This window comes from Manacus vitellinus, unplaced genomic scaffold, assembly GCF_001715985.3.
Source record: "Manacus vitellinus isolate BGI_N305 unplaced genomic scaffold, ASM171598v3 scaffold_14_pilon, whole genome shotgun sequence".
NCBI classification, from domain to species: Eukaryota; Metazoa; Chordata; class Aves; order Passeriformes; family Pipridae; genus Manacus; species Manacus vitellinus.
The window spans coordinates 11209678-11226398 of NW_021939063.1; the positions used below are offsets into that span (position 1 = coordinate 11209678).

The 16721-nt window shown below is 54.0% G+C and overlaps 1 protein-coding gene across 2 annotated transcripts in view; it reads right to left on the bottom strand.

The window, feature by feature from the left end:
* Positions 1–16721, bottom strand: part of PLXNA1 (plexin A1) — a 105137-nt gene that overhangs the window by 40041 nt on the left and 48375 nt on the right. For both annotated transcript variants that reach the window (XM_018068461.3, XM_018068460.3), the window contains exons 8-9: positions 13592–13706; positions 8857–9057 (exon numbers count right to left, since the gene is read on the bottom strand). In XM_018068461.3, the coding sequence (XP_017923950.1) occupies positions 8857–9057; positions 13592–13706 (316 nt within the window). The remainder of the gene's footprint in view (positions 1–8856; positions 9058–13591; positions 13707–16721) is intronic.

Here is a 16721-nt window from a genome sequence, read left to right on the forward strand (position 1 = left end):
AAAAAAGGTAAAGCAGCAAAACAGAGGGTTTCTAAATAGACTCCAACCCCATTAAGTCAAAGGTCTGAAGCTGCTGCTGCTAGGAAAAGAGGAAACAGATGGTGACTACGCAGCACAGACACATCTCTCCTCACCAGGCACCTGAGCCCTCCCCCATGTCCTCCCCACTCCAGGGATGCTCAGTTGGATGTTTGAGATTATGGTCATCACTAATGAAGCCTGGGCACATCACAGGAGTGGATTCAGTCACCTCCAACAGCCAGTGGGAGGATGTCCCTTGTGGACCCCTCCAGCCCCATCACCCATAACACAATTATACAAAGCTGTGGCCACATGGCTGTGGATAGGACAGAGCCAAGGACCATCCTGATGTCACACCAGCCCTCAGAAAGGTCTCAGAAGAGAGCAGCCCTCTCCTCCACACTACAACTCTAGTTGCCCTGCTCCCAGCCCCACACTGTACTCAGACATCAGACGCACTCCATTTCAGGGCTGGCACCACCACCCTGATCCCCTGAGCTCCCATGTAGGGAGGTGATGCCAGGGAATCCTGTCCCCCAGCTCTAGGGTACCCCAAACTCAGGCCCCAGCCCCTGCTGCTGTTCAGACATATCCACCTCCATTGTTCCTTCCAGCTTGGCCAGTGTCTCCTCCCAACCCAGATCCCTCTCCCCTGCCTCAACACCTGAGTCCCACTCCCAGCAGCCCCATCAATATTCCCTGCAAAGCCCCTGCACACAGACAGAGAGGTTTAATCGATATGGAGGCAGGAAGGCAGTTGGAACCATCCCTGACAGCTAATGACCTCCTTCGGCAAGAGATTCCCCACTCCTCGCCTGAGAAAATGACAGGCGTGTCAGGAGAGATTAAATGAATGATTCATGGGTTGCTGGAGTTTGTTAGGGAGCAGCGGACGCGCTGGCAGAGGTTCACCCAGCCACAGGCAGGACACAGCCCTGCCACCACCTCCAGCCAGTCCCAGAGTCACCTTTCGCAGCCCCGGTGCTGTACAGGAGGAGGTGGCCTCAGAATCGCCTCCAGCAGTGCCCCAGCTGCTGCCCCACAAAGACCCAGGACCACTCCACTCCACAGGAGACAGGGACGTAGCCCATGAAGGAAGTCAGCATGCCCAGGTGGTTCAGGAAAGCAAGGGACACTTGGGTCCTTCTCACCTGACCATCAAAGCTGGTCCCTTCTGTGCTGAGTCTCTCCCAGCCAGGCAGCATCACCAGTCCAGCATCAGACACGGCACCAAAATGGGACACATGCCCAATGTGAGACATGACTATGGCAACATACCACCCTCAGCCCTACAGGGTGCAAATGAGAGGCCAAGCTTGATCCTCTGTTATAGCTTTTGGCTAGTGAATCCTTTGTCCAGGAGCCACACCTCCAACTGCAAATGCAACAGCTCCACCAACATCTCCCCTCTACAGGCAGAGCCCAATCAGCCCCACCATGCAGCCTCTCAGACATGGCACCTCTTGCCATGCTTGCTCAGAGGACCTTCATCACATCCCCACCACCCACCATCTACCAACAGAGCCTCTCAGCAACATTCCCGTCACCAGACCTGCAAAGATGGAGCCAGAACCGGGTTAGGAGTACAGATCTGTTCACCTTCCTCTATCCTACCCCCACCCAAGGATATCCTCAACAGGACCTCGACGAGGAGCCAGCCAGACCCAGAGCAGTGAGCAGAGACCATTCCCTGGCAGCAGGAGGGAGCATGTGCTGGGGAGGGCGGTGCCGGAGCAGAATTTAGCTGTGACGAGCCACGTGGCAGCGTAAGTGAAATTGGCATTTTCAATTTGTACTCTGACATGTCTCATTTGGGGCCCTGGCATCTCGGGAAGGCATCCAGCCTGCAGCTGTCCAAAACACTTATTTGCATCTCTCTGCCCCGGCTGCTTTTGGAAATTAGTTCTTCTGGGAGGTGGGTTGGAGGAAGAAGAATAGGGGGAGAGAGAGGGAGAACATTAACTCTTCGTGCACCAGTCCCGAGACGGCAACAGAACAACTGCACGAGAGACTGTCTCCCTCTGGAAAAGGACAAGTGCTGAGGATGCTGAATTTGCTGTGGAACGGAGGTGGAGTGGACAGCGTGAGCAGCGGGAGCACAGGACTCTGTGAAGGGAAGCGGCAGAGCAGGAGTTGTTGCCCCAGCTGGCATTCATGGCATGGGATCACCAAGAGAACGTGGATATCAATGAAAAATGTGTCCTTGGCATCTGCAAGTCTGTCAGCAGCCTCTCACCTGCCCTGTGGAGACAGCAGTGAGTCTGTGACCTGGATGCTGTTACTGGTCCCTGCAGGATGCCAGAGCTGGAGTCATGATTGGTTGCTCAGGGACAGGAGCTGTGGCCACAGAGGCTCTGGGCTCAGCCTTCTGGGATGCAGAGATCCATCAGATCTAATCCATCCAGATCCATCAGATCCCTCTCTAATTCCCAAAGCTTCTCCTGCTTTGAAGGATGTTTCTGAAAGGCCTCCTTGCAGCTGCCCTTGCCATAGTGCAGGCAGGAAGGTGCCCTCTCCACCCACAGGCACAGCCACACTCAGGGAGATGGCAGCATCCAAGCAAAGCAGCAGCCTCCTTCCTGACCTGAAAGCAGGTGGGGATCAGGCAAGGGTTGTTTATCAATCTGTCCATCCTTTGGGATCCAGACAAGAGCCCACAGATAGCCAGGAGGTCCCAGCATGCTGGCTCCTCCCTGCTTCAAGCTAACACAGTGCTAAACATCCATTAAATACTTAACTGTTATTAACTTCCCAGTTAATCAATCCCGGTGGCTGGCAGCAGCCTGGGATAAGCAGCAGGATGAGTGTGAGTGTGGGGATGCACCTACCCAGGCAGTTCTGTTATCAGACCAGATTTTGCTCTACAAAGGTGCCCAAGACCACTTGGCTCTGCCAAAGGATGATTTGGTTTGGCAGTTGCTACAAGGACAAGTTGTGGGAAAGGGATGTTTGAGAGCAAAAAACGACAGGCACAGCCCTGAGAGCAAACCAACGGCACCCAGAAGAGAAGTGCTCTCATGCAGCACAGTCCACAGAAGGAGATGGGAGAAAAGATGTCATCAAGTGAGTCAGCAACTGAAATAGGAGCTGCCTGGCTCCTTACCTAACCCAGCCAGCCTCTCCATCCCTCTCTGGGAGAGCTTACAAGGCAAATATGGAAGACATGACAGAGGATGCTTCAGCCCCACCAACCTGGATACCAGCCTTCCTAGCAAGGTCTCCCTCTGTAGAGATGCAGTTCAGGCAAGAGAACTCACCGCTAAGCCTTTCTCAAGGCTTCTCACCCAAAAATTACCTCAGGCATCTTCCCAAGTAGCAACCAACAACCTCATAAGCTTCTCACATCCGCCCCGTCCCCATGCAGGGGATGCCACCAGCCTTGCACATTGCAAGGGCTGTGGGTGTCACCTGCCCTGAAGGTCCCACTTTCAGTTCTAGCAAGCCCACTGCTTTCCCACCCACCAGCTAGCAGTAACAGGCACCGACAGTTGCCCAGCTTCCCTTGGGATGAGGGATTCAGCACTTGGAGAAGGTGCCTCCAGGGAGCCACACAGGGGACAGAGCTGCTGATCTGGGGGCAGATCACACTGAGATGCACTTCAGGATGCTCCTGCAAGTGCTGTACCAACTAGCCAAAGCACTAGCCCTTCCCAGGCCAGGGGAAGCAGGGTGACCCCCCCAGCCCTCAGATCCCTTGCCACAGGGCATCCATCCCACTCCAGCCGCAATCTGCACAGCCCAGCCCGGGGGAAGGCAGCGGAGGGGCTGCTCCTCTGCAAGGAAACCCACACATCCAAATTTCCCGTGCAACAACCCTTACTCCCACATGCACCATCCCCCTGGGCTGCATTTCTGGAGGAGAGCTTGGGCTGCAGCTGTGTCCTATTTTTCTGTAGTTGATGACCTCAACTCCTTCCCTGCACTATGGGGACGGCAGTAATGTACATCGCGTCTCGCCAGGGCTCAACTGCAATTCATCATTATTTTATCTGCTGGAATTTAATTGGATCCTATCAAACTCTCCTGATACTCCCTTTTCACTTTAAACACTGCTGCAGGAAAGATAAATGTAGGCACCGCTAGGACGGAGAGCACGGCTTTGTCGGCGAACGGAGCTGGGGCTGCGAGTTCCAATCCTGTTTCCCTCTCCATGGCTGGTTAATTAGAGATACATATACCGGAGGTGTGCAGTGCTCAGAACAGGGCATGTGTGTATGATTTATGTTCCTCTATAAATACACCCTTGGCCGAGTATACCGTCATCCACACAACGGTGCAACTTGACAGTAACACTCAGCCTCTGATTCTGGATCTCCTCTTGCTCTTTTCACATGGATCTCCTCCTTTCCTCCCCCATCACACACAAGCTTCCTCACCTGGATTCCTCCTTCCTGAAATCCAGCAGGGTGTGAGAACCTGAGACCCTGGGAATATGTCAGAGCAACACTCAGGCTCCACAGCAACAAAAAAAATACTCAGAAAACATAAATTTACCAGGTCTTAACTCCCTCCCCAGCATTCATACCTGGGGCTGGGCTTCAGCACCCACGCTGGTTCCCACTTGTGTGCCCACCTCATCAGCCCAGCTTGCTCTGCACCCACACTTCATCACTGGAACAAACAACTCCAGGAGAACATCCTGACCCGATTCTGGCTGGTGAGCAGCAACCTCCACAGCCACAGCAGAAATAGGTGGGCAGGGTGGGCTCTCCGTTCCCAGGGGCATGGGCAAGAAAGGAGCCAAAAGGGAGCCAGGGAGGTGACACAGCTGCTTCTCGCCACGTGAGGCTTTGGTTAAAAGGAAAGGGAAAATACTGAGGCATGAGGTTTAATTTAAAGTACTGAGACAACAAGCTCATGGAAAGGAGATCAGGGGTTCTTCCTATTTATATATTTAAAGGAAAAGAGCAACTCGGGGGGTATTTCAGCCTTATGAGGAACGTTATGGAAAGAAAAAGCCAAACCCTTGGCAGCAAGAAACACCTGTAGCTATTTTGCCAAGGCCAGGACTAAATCAGATCAAGTCCAATGTTACAAGCAGTAGTGCAGATTCAGGATTGTGGCACTTTTCAACAGCAAAATTGTTTCATTTCTGCAGCAATCAGGAGGATCAGCCCTGCTGAGGGATGGTAGATGAGAAAGAACAGTCAAAGGCAGGGATGTTTGGGAAATGAAATTCAGTGGCATTACCTGCACGTGTTAAGACAGGTGACCATTTTTCCATCCTCTGCTGCAAAAAACAAGCCTGGAGAAGTCTGCTTCCAGAAGATTAAAAGTAACCAATTAGCAAAAAAATAGTTTATTGGCAAAAACCTTCATTTTCTTAGACAGGCTTGTCTTTCCTCTTTGCATCTTGACAATATATGTGGCAAACCTTTAGGATTGCTTTCCTTTTGAAGAGCAGAAAGAGGCCAAAGTGAGGAGGCAGAAAAGGTTCCTTTGGCTTGATTTTTGCCCTGCGATGCTGGGGGACACCAGAACTGGTCTCCCCTGAGTTTGCCAAAGATCTATTGGGTGTTCCAAACAATGTTTATAGTTGACACTCAAACTCTAATGAATGGACTGCTGCATATTTAACAGATGTCCTTTCTTCAAACTGCAAACAAGTCATTGGAGTTTGACAAGCACTAAAACTAAACAACAAAGAGTTTTAAGGGGCTTGACTTATTATCCCTACCATTCACCAGTGACTCAGGAAAGCATCCCTAATTCCACAGAGTAATTAACCTCTTGTTTAAATCTCACTAAACTCCTGGAAACAATGTGTGCTTAAATGCCTTTCAGAGGAGAGGACATCCATTCTTCACTTTCTGGCTGGGAAGATGTCTTTTTTTTCCTATTTCTCCACTTGCCAGTGTCCTCCACACCAGGCATGACCCAAAATCCTAACCCAAAGGATGAACTGCAATGGAAGAAGCCAGCAGGTCATGGGTGGGTGACAGCACAGGAGCCTGAAGCGCTTTCAACCAGCCAGATGGGCTGTAAAAGGCGCGAAGGAGACAAACACCACAGAAGTGTGAATCTGAGTCCCCCACACCATAACGCAGCCTGGCTCGATGCCCTCAAATGTTAAAGCAGGCGAGCAGACCCTGAAAGCAAGGTGGCTTCTTTCACACCAAAACTCTCCTCTTGCGTCTGTGAAGACACCCTGCGCCTGAACACCACGTCTCCTGCCCAGGACTGCAGCCCCACAGAGCTGCTGCCACTCCGACACACCTCACAACACCTCACACATGCTCTTCTGGCAATTTGTGCTGTTTTCAGGGCACCCCTGACAATTTTCAGGTCAAACATCCACCACTGTCAGCCCAGGATAAGGTGCTGGTTACCTCAGCTCTGCGTGAGGACCACAGGGTGGGCAGGCACACCTCAAGCTGTCCCATCCCTTTGGAGAAGAGTTACAGAGGCCGTATATAGCTCATGACACCAGTCCTGGCAGCCATGGCACCCCTTGGGAAACCCACCACAGGCAGTGGGTTTTGCTTCTCTCTCTCCCTCATGTCTGGCAAATTGAGATTTACTGGGGAAAAATGAGCTCAAATCACTCAGAGCCCCTTGCCAAGCTCCATGTCTGTTATGTAAAGGCTCCTCTCTGGTGCAGGCACCTCTGCCCACAGGAGCCATCAGGCTGTTGCTGCCAGCACTGTACAGCCATAGCACTTCCCTATAGGGAGCATCCTGCAGCACACACGTCCCAAACTGCCTTGGAATTAACTGAGCCAAACCACACACTCCATAATTGGGCAGAAGGGACCTGCCAGCTCCAGACAGAGGAGACCTGGCAGAAGGTTGGGCTGGCCAAGGGGCTCTGGCCAGGCAGGGGCTCACGAGCTGTCCCTGCAAAGGTGGGGACCAGCAAATCACTGCAAGAAATGGAGGTCTGTGAGCCAACATCCACTTCCCCCATGTGCACAAGGCATCTGAGGTTTTGGATCCTTGGTGCTGATGCAGCTCTGTGCCCAGCTGACGGTTCCTGCAGGCTGGGCTCTCTCCTGGGAACAGAGACACCACACTTCTTCCACACTCTGGAACAGGGCATTGGTTCCTCCAGCCTGTTTCCAGACACAGGCGCTCCAGCAGCGGGGCCAGGCACGGACACATCACAGAATAGCCCTCAGACAGCAAAGAAAGTTCACAAAGCAGCCTTCTGCTGGGACAAGAGTGGTTCAGCTGACCCCCAAGAAGCCTCCCACATGCCTGCAATGGAGACAGAGCAGCCAAGCTTGGCTACCAGCAGCAACGAGACCCTGGTGAAGGGACTTCCACCACTGTGGTGTCTCTTTGCACACACATCCATCATATTCCCTTTGAAGTACTAAGAACAAGCCGTGCAGGTGACAAGCAAAGACTGGGGCTGGGAGCAGACCTGCATGACAAAGCCCCAGTGAGGGTCACAACACCACAGAGCAACAGCCCTGACAGGTCCATCTGCCTTCTTTTCTTCCCTGAATGCAGCAGCAAGAAGACAAATCTTTGCTTAAGCCACCTGGTTAATGGCTTCTCACAGCAGAGCCCTGCAGATTCCACTCTGGTCCTGCTGCTCCCTGGGGCCTGGGCCTTGTCCTGCTGCCTGCACCCACCTTCAGGCCAAGCACAGAGCCACCAACATTTCCAGCCAGCAGCTCAGGACCGGGAGCATTTCTGCTCTTCACAAACTGCCTGTTACCAAGAAAGAGCCCCAGCAGCACGGCATCCCCCTGGCACTGCCAGCACGGCATCCCTCAGCACTGCCAGCATGGCATCCCTCGGCACTGCTGGCCAGGGCAGGAGGCAATAACTCAGGATGCTTCTCCTGCCCAAAGGCTCCACAGCCCTGGGATCACCGGCAGAGGGAGGGAGCCAGTGCTCATCTTCAATGGCCTCTAAATGTCACTCGTGCCACCAAAGGGAGCAGGGATCGGCGCTGGTGTTAGGCTGTAAATGAGCTTTCACAGTATGGGAGATGAAAAACAAATTTTAAAAGGATTAAATGGGAGAGAGAAGGGAGGGGGCAGCTCCATGTGGATGAGGGCAGGTCTGTGCAGAGCCCAGCAGGCAGCCAAGGAGCTGAGCAATGCTGGCTCCCAGTGGGGGCTATTAACACCCAGGGTGGTTTGCTTGTGGGCCTGGTGCACAGCAAGAGGCACACACACAGCTCACCCAGGGCTGCAAAACACCCTCCCACTTAGGGATAAAGCACCCAGAGAGGGCAGAGCAGGCAGAGATGCCTGCAGGAGAGAGCTGAAGTGACAGGGCTGCAGGGAGCAAGGACACAGAGACAGGGAGTGATGCAGAGAGCATGGGCAGGCAGGCAGGCAGATGGGAATGAGGCAGCTGCTGGTCAGAATCAAGGATGGAGTCAAGGATAGACAGGAGCTGCAGGGGAGGAGGGGAAGCACTTGCAGGGCTGGCCAGCACAGCTGCATGTAGGGGGCTCCTTGTGTGCAGCAGGACACAGAGGAGTTAGCTCAATCCCACCTGTAAAGTGGGATGGCTTGGTGTCAGGGGGAAGCAAGAGCAGGCAGAGAGAAGGAGGAGGCAAGGCTCTGGCACATCTGGGCCAGCTGGCTCCAGTCCAGACAACTTTCTTCAGCTTTGCAAAGCCAATTTTCTTGGAAGTGCTCCTAAAACCTGGTGGCCCCAGCATTGATCCTATCCAGAAAAACCCCAAGCAACCTCCCCGTGCACCTGGGTGAAGTGGCAGAGAGCCTACCTCAACGCCACAGCACCAGAACCCCCCGTTACCTGCCCATGGGAGAGCAAACCTGGCCATGCAACGAGCCGGGGTGGTCCCGGGGCAGGCGGGAAGGAGCAGCCCCACAGACAAGGCCCACGCCAAGGTAAAGCACGACTCACCGAGGTGTTCTGGCACTGGATGCTGGTGCTGTTGAAGCGCAGGGCAGTGACACGAGTGGTGCTGCCGGGGATGTGGAAGATGCACTCGTAGTTGCGCTGGCCAGACTGCGGCTGGGGCAGGTTTTTGGCTGTCAGGGTGATGGGTTTCACCACACCCACAGGGATGTAGATCTGGGTGGAAGGCAGGATCTGTGGGCAGTCCTGCAAAGGAAACAAGAGGCAGTTGATGAGATGGGAACACTGTGCAGCCTCCCCCCAGCATCCTGTGACCCTCTCTTTGGCTGGCAGGCTGGGCACATGCTTGAGTAAACACTCATGTGCCAGGACCCAAACCAGCATCTCATGGCTGCTCTGCCCACAGCCCTGGAGACAGAAGAGCACAGAGGAATCTGGTGGCAGGGCAGTAGTGTTTTCCACAGCATCAGTTGATTTAGGTGGGAGGTAGGGAGAGGACTCATCTATGGAACCTGTAACCTGGCACCACAACAGCAACACATGTCTGGGCTGACTGGTAATGAGATGGACTTTATTGTGTCATTGCAGTCAGTACGTCTCAGACTTAATGCCCACCGGGCTATGCACTGTCAAGCTACACTCTTGGTCTTCCTCTTTCCCTTACAGCCTCCATCCCCCTTCCTTCACAAGTGGACAGAAAAGCTTGAAGCAGACAGGACCAGCTCACAGCAATGCCACCCCAACCAGCCCATCTGCAGGCTGCCCAGCAAACAATGCCTCTGGCCAGGGAAAGCTGGTGAGTCCAAGCTGGAGAGAGCAAGGCACCACCCTGCCGGCCCCCTGCACTCCCTGGGGAAGGAGACATTGGGAGGGCAAAGCACTCTACTTGTAATAGCCACAGGCTCCCACCTGCTCCAGGGGAGCTGGTGACTCCAGTGTGCAAAGCACAGGGGAGCAGGAGAGAGCAAAAATAAATGAGCTCAGGCAGCAAAACAGCTCTGCAGCCCCCGTGGGTGACACTTCTGCAACAACAGCCTGATGCAATCCCGCACTGGCTTTGCCGAGCTGGGCAGAGGTCTCGCACCTACAGCAGATACTCCTGGGAGTGTTGGCTTGAAATAACATCAAGAAGGAATAACATGTGCTGAAACAAGCTGCTTTGAAAACAGACACAGGGTGGACACAGCCACCCCGCTGCTCCCGCAAGGCTGCTGATGGCCACAGCACAGCTGCAAGGGCAGCTCTCACCCCAAGGCCACCAGCAGCCACGTGTGACCAAGGCTGCCCAGCTGCCTCCTGCCACCCTGCAGCAAGCCAGGCCAGACCTTGCACAGCACCAGGCTTTATCTCAGCCAGTATGATTAATTAACTTTCAAACGATGCAGAGAAACAAGAACAAAATTGTTTCATTTAGCAAATATTAACAGAAAAACCCAACTAGTTTTACTCTCTGGTTTCCTGTTCTTCACAGGACTGTATTCCCCAAAAGCACAATTTTTAAAGGGAAGAAATTATTTACCCCCAAAACATACTAAACAAAATGAAAGCAGAGAGGAACAGTGATGTCAGCTCCAACCCAGAGATAGCAACGGGTCTGGGACAGTCTGGGGACCCTCAGTGCTGCTCTGCCACCTCTCTGCTCCATGTCATGGCTGCCCCTCTGCAAAGGAGGGCTTCAGTTGCCCCCCCTTTCAAAATCAGCTCAAGACTCATAGCAGGAAGACACCTCATGCCCGTTGCCATTTCCATGGAGTGGCCTCACCGCTGCAAGACAGTTGTTCCCCACCAGCTCCCAGCTCAGAAGTGCTGTTGGAGGGAGCAGCCCCCACCTGCTTGATCCCCCTCCATGCTGCAGTGGGACCCCTCGAGTGGCACACGCCTTCCCTGCAGTGCATGCACACACTCAGCAAGGATTAGCTCCTGGCTCATTCTCACACACCCCCACCTAATTTTTCAGTAATTATTGCCGCCAACCCAGCTGGGGTGGTGAGTAAGTGGTGGGTAAGTCCATGCCCCCCCTGCTGGGCTCACCACGGCTGTTTGTAGGGCTGGTGCCCAAGGAGCAGAGTAGGCACGTGTGTCCCTCTCCCCACGCAGGCAGGTGGGCTCGTTCTGCTGACTCGTGGTTTGAGCTGAATCCCCCCGTGATGTCACATGCTCCACATCTGCCAGCAGAAGTGTCTCATCCAGCAAAAATGTCATCCTGCGCCCAAACAGGAAGCACCTGGTGCTGGTGGGCGCCCACGGTGCCCAGAGGGGTGGGGGCACAGGGACAACTCATTTCCCCTACAAGTCCAACCACTGACACAACTTATTCCAGCATTGCCCAGTACTTCCATCCCTTGGGAACACTCTGCACAGCCCACAGAGCTCTGCATCCTGCCAAAAACAGCCCCTCCTAGCCCAGTCCCAGGAGCAGGGAGCTATGAAGGGATGGGATGAGCTTCTCAAAAAGCAAGACCCCAACACACAAAAACTCCCAAACATTGCACAACTTGGATTTTCTCCATTAAAACCATTTTTCTAGCTGGATAAGAACATGATATGGGTGTCCAGGTTCGTCTGGAGAGGTAAGAGTTTTAGAGTCACACTGCAAAGGCTGTGGTTTGGGTTTCTCTGGCAGGTCTCAGCTCCAGCTGCAAGGCTGTCCCATCAGCAAAGATGAGATGAAGGCAGTCTGGGACTGGGCCTGCCCCTGGCTTTGAGGTTCCCTCACAAAGTCCTCAGCCATTCCCACTGGTGGGGAATGAAGAATAAACACAAGCTGAACCTGCTTAAGTTGAACTGACACACTTGGTTCCTGCAGTCCAGGAGCCTTTCACCCTCCACAGCAGCTCTGCATCAGCAGGGGCTGTCACAGGAGAGCTGCTTTTTGGAATGGGACACTCCAGTGTCCATCACTGACCATCCTATGGTCACCACCATGCACCCCCAGTTGGAAAAAGGGAACAGCAGCCTGTGCTGCTTCATCACCCCTTCCCCAGCACTGCAAGCCCCACAGCAAAGCCAAAGAGGAGGGCAATCTCCAGAGCCCAGGCTTTAAAGCCACCACAGCCAGAGGGCAGGGACATCCTTCCTGCTATCATCATTCCCAGGCACATTTACATGAGTGGTGGCTCCTACCCACAACCCATTCCAGCTGTGCCACCCCCCTAAATCCCCACAAACATCCCCGGCATGTCCAGGACAGAGTGCCATGGGTCACTCTGTGTTTTCCTACAAAACAGCCACTTTCCTACCCAGGAAACCGTGGTGAACCACCCGTGGGAAGCAGCAGAGACAGAGATGAGCTCTGTTGTTACCCTCTGTTCCTCTATCTCCTGAGCAGTGCCCACCACACTCCAGCCAATGCAGACAGACCAAATCCTGCTTAAAATAACCCTTCTGCAGAGAGGATGGGGCTGGATGTCTACCATTAACTTGTCCAGTGGTGCCATGGGCTGGCACTGAGCCCCCCCACCCACCACACCGCCCTGCTGGGGACCGGGATGGCCAGGGATGGGGACGAGATGTCTCACCTCAGCCCGGTCACAGAGCCCACAGCAGCGGCTGGTCTGAGGGTATCTCACCATCCCTGCTGGGAATTGCTGAGGCCACACCAACGTGCAAACAGGCTGAGCCAGGCACTCCAAACCTCAAGCCAGGCACTGCTCCAGGTCCCAGTGTGGCCAAAAGGTCTGCTGGAGGACACCCTGCTCAGGAGTGACACAAGTTTCTGAGCAGCTGGTCTGTGGGAGAGCTGTGAATGTCCCAAAGACAACAGAGCTGTGGGTACAGCTAGAGGCTTTTGGGTTTGCCTGGCAGAGAAGGGCAGAGACCAGCAGCCACCTCAATGAGGTGAATGGGCAGACGAGAGTCACTGTGCTCCAGTGGTCTGGACACCACGTGTTGTGTTTGCAGAAGCAATGCCAGGGCTGCCTGGAAGTGTGACCTCAGAGCAGGCTTCTGGATGCCTGGGATGGGCAGATCCTCACTAGATTTCTTCAGGGCATAAACTAGGAGAAAGCAGCTTTTTCCAATCTTGTCATGCTAGTGAATCCCCCCTCAGGCAGCAGGACCCTTCCCACTGGGCCCACGCACAGGCAATGGAAAACCCAGGTAAGTTCAACCAGAGCCTCCTTCCAGAATAAGGACAGAGGAGAAACTCTCCTTCCCATAACTCTCCCTTCAGGACCCAAATCAGGATTTACTGTAGAGCCAGCAGTGGCTTGCTAGACCTCCAAACCCAATCCAAGCAGCCAGCGATGCTCCCACAGGCTGGGGACACCAGAACGTCCTGCAAGCACACTGCCAGTGACAGGTTTCCCCAGTGGGTGGCATGGATGCTGCACAGGATGAACCCCCACAAAAGAACATGCTCTTTAGCAAAGCAGTTGAGACGAAGAAGGCGTGAGGTGCAGCAAAACGGTTTGTTTTACAGACTTCAACCTTCACTCTCCAAAAACAAGTCGTTCTGCAATGACAGTTCAAGCTTGCTCCCTTCACAAACATCAAAGGAAAATGCTTTGGCGTCTCTGCCTTTGTTTTTTCTTTCATTCACCCTAAAGTGCTCCCGGCTGCACCCAACTTCCCAAGCTGCCTCTCCTCAGCCACACAGCCTCTCTCTACCAGCACATAGTCCCAGCAGCATTTCCCATTTCCCCCTCACTGCTTCTCAGGCAATTCCCAGCACCCCAGGCGAGGCAGTAGGAATGGTTTCCAAAGTGGTCTGTCCTGTGGCCCCCCAAGGAGCCACAACAAGACCGGGACAGGAGAGGGGAGCAGTCTGATGTTGCCTTACCTCGGAGAACTTGACACGTCCCTCCAGGAAAGAGCAGTCGGCAGCGTTGTGAGTGCAGATGTGGCGGTACTTGCACCAGTGGCAGGGGAAGGAGCCGTTCACACAGGACAGGCAGCTGCAGAGAGAGAGAAGTGGGCAGTGTCAGGGCAGCATCGAGGCAGAGTCCACAGGGGCACTTCTTGGGATGCTTCAGCAGGACCCCGTATCCCTGGGTGGAAAGGACCCTTGATCCATGGGGCAAGGGTCGTGCACCAGCAGGTTGGGAAGGGAGGTGCCACACACTCTGAATCCTCAGGCTTTGCCCATGGTAAGGTGGGGAAACGGCCTTTCTGACACCACAGGGTTTGTGTCCCAGTCGGAGTGGCCAGACTCCCTCCTCCGCTTGGCAGACTGACCCTGCCCACCCCACTCTCACAGGGGCCAAGCTCCAGACTTTGGGAGCTTTATTTGGGTTCACTGAAAGGCGATTTTAGCAACAGGCAGCAGAACAAGGGCTCTGCACTGCAGGGGAACAGGGGAGAAAGGGCCAGATTAATGCACGCTCATTGAGAGGAGAATTATAACTAGCGAAAGGTTGGGTCAGATTAACATTTCAGGACTGTAGGGCCTTTCAGCTGCTCACAATAGGTTGTGTGTGACCCCCTCCCTCAGCCCCCTCAGCCCCAGCCCTCCACAGCCGTGCACGCGTGTGTCTGTGCGCTCCCACCCCCTCCCTCCAGCCCCAGACGCTTCCGTCTCTCTCCCCAGCCTCCTCTCCAAGCTCTTTGTGCAGGCTCTTGCTCCTTTCTCCCTGTTTCTTCTGGGGGATGCCCTCGTGGACCCAGGGATGTCAGGACGCCCATGCTCTGCTCTACATTCCTCTTACCAAAGAAACCAGCCCAGGCACCCGATGCCTCTCCCCAGCACAGGAGGGGACACAAAGAGTCCCTTCCTTGTGGAACCATTCACAGGAGCAGCAACCCAACATCCCCTCGCTATCCTCTCCAAATGCACACCCTCTCAGCACACAAGGCATCCCTGTTGGCAGGCACAGGGGATCCTGTGGACCCCCACAGCTGGATGGTGGCTTTCGGGGTTCTCACCCCTGTGAGGAGGGAAGGGGCTGAGCTGTCCTGGGGGAGGGGGGGGATTGCAGCAACATCCCACATTTAGTGCACAAGCCTTCACAGGGCAGGTCTGCATCAGGCATGTCCGTGCAGCCCAAGCTGCTCTCCCGAGGAGGAGACAGGAGAGCTGCTGAGGCATAAGCTAAAAGGCAGTAAAAATAATCAGCCTGGCTTTAAAAAAGAAAAAAAAAAAAGAAAAGGGAAAAAAGCAGCAGTACTAGTTTTCTCCTTAGAAGGCTGATACCTGCGCTCACTGATCCAAGCATCAAAAGGATCAGGCCCAAAGCAATTATATTTAAACAAAGACAGGCTCTTTCTCTGAACACAGCTCTGGCAGGAGGCAGGCAGCCCTGCCCAGCCCAATCCTGCTCTTAAATCACAGCTACCTCTCTGCCTCTACCCCTGGGAAATGACAGGAAAACACAGCATCACCCTGTGAGGCGGCAGAAAGACAATCTTCTTGGACAAGAGATCTTTGGTGGCAGAGCCTGGCACACTGAATCCCTCACCCTCCAGCAGACTTGTCACTTTGGAGGTGTGGGGACAGCACATGAGGGAGCCACAGGGTGAGGGCAGCCCAAAGTGCAAACACACACCCAAGGCTTCCAGCTCGCCCTGGGGTTTCACACACCATTACATATACAGCAAGAGCTTCCCAAATCCATGTGCACACACTAAGGAAATATTTAATTAAGCTGCTTGCAAAGGGGGTTGGAAGTCATTTCCATGTTTCGCTCACATTTTCACTTCCAAATGAACAGCCCTTTTAGCTTTACCCACAAATATGCTAATTGAGATGCTCCTTATGCAAATATATGCAATTTTATTTCAGCTGCAGAGATTCAACTTAAAAGCAGAGCCACAGCCCCCTATCTCTGGGTGCTTTGATGGAGGGAGGTGCAGAGAATGGGGGTGTGGGGAACACAAACAAAGCCGAAGGACAGCTCCTGTCTTCCTGCTAAGGGCTCAAGCACAACCAGTGGACAGGCAAATCCAGGATGTGGAGGAGCAGGACAGGGAACGCACAGGTTAATCCTCATGGGAGTAGTGCAGCCACAAAGAGGTCATGTATGAGAGAAGCATGGTACAAGCAGTCACAAGCCACATGCTGGGGCATAACTACCAAGCCTAATTGCCTCCCCCTCCCCCCACAGCAAAAGGAGAGATTTTCCAGTCACCAGCTCTTCTGGGGTCTACAAAAAACATCATAGTCCCCTTTCCACCACCTCACAAGCCGTCTCAAAGCTGGGTGAAGCTCCCGATGCAGCCCTGCCCCAGGGAGCTCAGCCCCAACAGCTGCAGTTCCACTTTGCAGTTCTTCAGGGCCAAAGCCAAATCTTGGCTAGTTCAGGACTCTTCTCACCTGAGGGTCTCCTTTGCCATTTAACTACTACAGGTCCCAGCTGGCCTTCTGGTCTCTGCTTGCCAAGGGATCTCAGGTTATCCTCCATATACAGCCCGAGGTGCATGGCTCCCCCTTCCTACTTCAGCCCACCCAGTTGCTTCTAACTTAACTGAGCCATTCCTAAAGCCCCATCCCCTTAGATGGTTTTCACACTCTCCCTTCTGCTGAGGTTCTCCATTAGCCATAAGGACATCAAATGCCACCATGAGAGCACTCACCACACATATCTTGATCCGCAGCATCCCTGCTGCGTTTAGAGCCTGTCTGGGTCAGCTCCCACCCCCAGCCAAAGACTGGACAAAGTGGTGAGTAAGTCAGCACACAGGTGTGCCAGTAACACGGTGGAACCCTGTTTCCAGCTTGCCTCATTCCTGCATGGCTATTTGACCACCCCAGCTCCCTGAAAACCCAGGGCAGGAGCTGAGGCAGGGACCCCCAGCTGCTGGTCAGGCTGGCAGTGTGGTTGGGGCTGTATCCTCAGTGTCCATATCCCCGGTGTGTCCGTGTGCCACTGCTGTCTGTTCCCGGCACAGGAGCAGGTTGCTCGGCAGCGCGATGCCATCTGTGCCGTCTCTCTCCTTCCCACGGTCAGGCACTCTTCCCTCATCACTTCTTGCCT